The sequence below is a fragment of the Habropoda laboriosa genome, unplaced genomic scaffold (genome assembly GCF_001263275.1).
Source record: "Habropoda laboriosa isolate 0110345459 unplaced genomic scaffold, ASM126327v1 scaffold806, whole genome shotgun sequence".
In the NCBI taxonomy this organism is placed as follows: domain Eukaryota; kingdom Metazoa; phylum Arthropoda; class Insecta; order Hymenoptera; family Apidae; genus Habropoda; species Habropoda laboriosa.
This window is the reverse complement of record NW_017100897.1, coordinates 144,815-149,327: the sequence shown is the minus strand read 5'-3', so window position 1 is coordinate 149,327 and position 4,513 is coordinate 144,815. Positions and strand designations below refer to the sequence as shown.

General features: G+C 36.6%; 1 protein-coding gene across 1 annotated transcript in view; it reads left to right on the top strand.

Moving 5' to 3' along the window:
- LOC108577530 overlaps positions 1-3,991 on the top strand; it is a 35,406-nt gene extending 31,415 nt beyond the window's left edge. The window contains exons 5-6 of the mRNA XM_017940709.1: positions 800-1,383; positions 3,773-3,991. Of these exons, the coding sequence (XP_017796198.1) occupies positions 800-1,383; positions 3,773-3,991 (803 nt within the window). The remainder of the gene's footprint in view (positions 1-799; positions 1,384-3,772) is intronic.
- Positions 3,992-4,513: the final 522 nt, after the last annotated feature.

The window sequence follows — 4,513 nt, the reverse complement described above, 5'->3', positions numbered from 1 at the left end:
GAACCAGACGCGTGGCACTCCGACCCACGGGCATCCTCGAGCGTCGGGCTCTCGGTGCCTCGCATAGTCTCGAGTGACGCGCCCGGTTCTTACCTGATTTATTGCACTACCCTTGAGTGGCTTTTCGCTGTAACTGCCCGAAGGAATTTTGGTGAATGCAGAGTGTGTGACCGTTGTAGGATTTCTATGGTTTCCCCGAAGACAAGAGAGGTTCGCTAGGCTTGGAGGTTACGGACGTAACACCATAATCGACAGCAAAGTCGGTCACACGTCATTCTTTTTTTATTAACCTATGCGATTTAAATGTTTTTATAACTTATACCTGTTTTTCTTGCATATAAGCAGACTCTATTCACGCGATTTTTATCCGCGTAAAAAAAATCACCGTGGAACGGTCGATCCGCGTAAATGGAGGGATGGGTGTACAATTATTTCTTTCTACCAACAAAAGACCCTATAATACACGAAGAAAAACGCCTTAACAATGTCTACAATTTAAAATAAAAAATAAAAAACCCGCCATTTTCACGAGTTTGATAGTTCCACCATCAAAATCTCGTCGATATCGCGTTTCTACGACACAATACGGAACGATCAATTTCCTGAGCGGAACTGTAGCTCTAAAAAAAAAGAACAAGGGACACTGTACACCGGAAGACGATACTTTCGAATAAGTTTCCTTTGACCATGCCGTGAAAGATGCTTCACAAGGCTTCGTTAGGAGGTCAATCGATCTTCCTCGTTGCAAGCCTCTCTTTGTACTCGAGATAACCGTGCAGATTCTCAATTTTTTCCCCAGTGTACATAGACCTGGACGAAGACGACGAGCCACTGACGTTGGACTTCCGGTTGCCCAGTGGTCTCCAGTCGAGAATGTGGGAGATGAGGATCGTTCAGTTGGATTTCGAGCAGCGTGCGCCGACAGGCTGTCTCCAGTACTACCAAGGTTTCAACGGCACCCTGAAGACGTTCAACTTTCTGTCGAACGGCAGATTTCTGGCCGATCAGGATTATCTTCTGTGTATTCGTCAGGAGAGAGGGATGTGCGGGATCGCTTACGTACCCTGTTCTCCGGATTCGTTCCGTATCGGACCACCCAGGATGCAGATTCTGAACAACACGAGTTTCAATTCGTCGACGATCGGCGAGAGTTCTGACTTGAATTCAACAGCCACGAATGCGGTGAACGTAGTAGAGTCCACGAACAACACGGAAGCGGACGTCGAGGGATCAGGGTCGAATCCAATGGGGGAAGCTGGGACTATGATTAATGCGACCACTCCGATGGACCAGGAAGTCAGTGCGTCGACCAATACGGTTTATGGGCAGGAACGGTGCAGGGACAGGGTGCTCATTCCTTGCGACTTCGAGGAGTTTATCACGGTAATGTTTCTACCTTGAGACGAAAATTTATTTCCTTTGTTTCGGAGACCTTTTTTTGGGGTTGCTTTTGGTAGATGAAGGCTATTAATTTCAGGATATAATATTTCGAGTATCAAAAAATGTGTCGTGAGAAAGGAGAAATGTAGAGATCTGTTGTGCCTTCGATTGCAATTTTTTAGGAAGATTGTGCATACCGGGTGTCCCAGTTTTTTTCGATCAAACTTTGTCAAACTTTGTCTGTATGTTCTATGGGTATGAGTAAGGAGGAAATGTTATATAAACATAGGCCGTTTGAAGCATTGTTAAAGAGTAATAATTGTAGAATGTAAGTTGTTCAATGTTTGTTTTGAAATTATGCAACTTTCACATATAAGAAAGATATTCAAGTTGTGTGAGTTAGGCAGCACACTTTGTGTGATAATGAAATTTAATAACATAAAGAAATGCTTACTAGAGAAGTATCACGTTGTCTTAAAATCAGTCGTTTCCTTTTCGTTTTTGCTAACTCTTTGCAAATAAATCTTACACTTCCTTGGTTTGGGAAATGTTTTGGGTTGCTTTTGGTAGGTGAAGGCTATTAATTGAAGGGTTTCAGGCTATAATATATATCAAGTATCGGAAAGTGTTTCGTGAGAAAGGAGAAATGTAGAGATCTGTTATGCCTTCGATTGCAATTGTTTAGGAAGATTGTGCACACCGGGTGTCCCAGTTTTTTCCGATCAAACTTTGTCAAACTTTGCCTGCATGTTCTATGGGTGTGAGTAAGGAGAAAATGTTATATAAACATAGGTCGTTTGAAGCTTTGTTAAAAAGTTATAATTTTAGAACCGAAGTTGTTTAATGTTTCTTTTGAAATTATGCAACTTTCATATATAAGAAAGTTATTCAAGTTGTGTGAGTTAGGCAGCACACTTTGTGTGATAATGAAATTTGATAAAATACAGAAATACTTACTATAAAAAGTATCCAGTATCACGTTGCTCTAAAATTAGCTTTTTCTTCTCTATTTACTAATTCTTTGTAAATAAATCTTGCACTATTTTTTAACAAGCTTGATTTAAATATCTGAAGTAAAAACTGGTGTTATTTATTTGACTACACTAGTTATCTTTCTCATTCTGATGAAAATTGAAATTATAAGAGGATTATCATGGGGTAAAACTTGGTGACACAAAAAACACAGTTTTCTTTTCCTAATTTCTTTCGTTCTTCATAAACATGGAAAACACTCCGGGGCAACAGGTATAATGCGAATCTATACAAATTCCGCGGTGCGATAAGTTCGGAATGCAAATGCTAACATTTGTGTGCAAAAAACTAAAAGACGTTACTTGTTACCATAAACGATATTCACGTTTATTTTCAGTACGAAGATATTTAAAAAAGTTAAGAAAAATGTTAAGAAATTAATGTTGATTGTGATAGAATAAGATAACAAGCGATTCTTGTTTTTCACATTTTTACCTCAGATTTCTATAAACCACGAAACACGATTGTAAGTTACACGTAAATAATTCTAATAAATACTGATAGATAGATTTTCACAATGGCTACCAGTAAAGTAGTAACGTTATGTTTTAATCCTTTATTTTTGAACTTTATCAGAACATTAATTTAGTTAATCAGGAATATGCAAGAATGAAATCGCGGTAAAAAACAATAAATAAAAGCTTAATATCAGAAACATAATTTCATTTAGAAATTTTCGATAATTAATGTACATATACTGGTGTCTAAATGTCACATACTTTTAAAGTTCTCAATTTACTGCTTTCAAACATCAGTTTAAACTAATCTATTCTATTCTTCTAGAAATAAATGTATTTTCTTAATTAAAATTTTTATGAAGTTTCGAACGTAAAAAATATTTGAAAATAATTTTCTTTCAGCGAAATGCACCAGAATTGAATAATTTCCTTATCGCATATACTTTTTACATTTAACTTAATTACTCCTTTTTCCCACGCGATCTCTCCAGATCTATTTCACGAAGTGCCTCTATCTTCGTTAAAAATTCTAAAAAAATTTGTATTGGGTCATCCCGTAAGTTCGTATCGAAGGCGAAAAGTATTTTAATGAAAATCCAAGGAAATTCCACAGCGACGATATAATGGTCGTACCAAAAAAAAAAAAGTTGTGGAATGAGAATCGTTAGAAATATTGATCTAAAATTATAAAATTCGACACGAACTTATGTGATGACCTAATAATCTACACAAAAGTAAAGAAGAAAAAGAAATACGGAAGAATTAATTCAATAACATTGAAATAAGATCAAACGGATAAAAGAAACGAATTTCCTTCTTTCGCCGAAAGCTGAAATTCAGAATCGTTTGATACTAGGGGAGCCAGTATAGACTAACGAAGTTTTCCGAATTTCCTGTCGTAGCCTGGCAACAACGAAGCTGGGATTTGCAACCTTGAACATTGCGGTAACTCGTTGTGCGATCGGAACGAGCTGGACGAAGAAGGGAATTGCCGCGTGGAAACGTGGGCAACGCCCTTTCGCATCAGGGTGGCTTTTGGTCCTGGACAGGACACAGGGACCACACTGGAGGACAATATTGGTATGTGTCTCATGTACGAACAACTGCCTTGTATAGCTTGAGCGACCTTGAAGTGATGAATGAGTTGGAAACTTGAGTGTAACGAGATCGAAATTCGTGTGGTATACAAAGGTGGATCGTGGACTGTATTAATACTTAAATGGGACAATTTCGTGGTTTACTGTGGCTAAATTGAACTGTTTATTTTACGTTTGTGATTTGTCCTTAATTTTTATGGAGTTTAATTTTATGAGCTATTCTTAATTTTTACTGAGGTTAATCTTATGAGTTATCCTTAATTTTTATGGAGTTTAATTGTACAAGTTATCCTTAATTTTTATGGAGTTTAATTTTATGAGCTATTCTTAATTTTTACTGAGGTTAATCTTATGAGTTATCCTTAATTTTTATGGAGTTTAATTGTACAAGTTATCCTTAATTTTTATGGAGTTTAATTTTATGAGCTATTCTTAATTTTTACTGAGGTTAATCTTATGAGTTATCCTTAATTTTTATGGAGTTTAATTGTACAAGTTATCCTTAATTTTTATGGAGTTTAATTTTATGAGCTATTCTTAATTTTT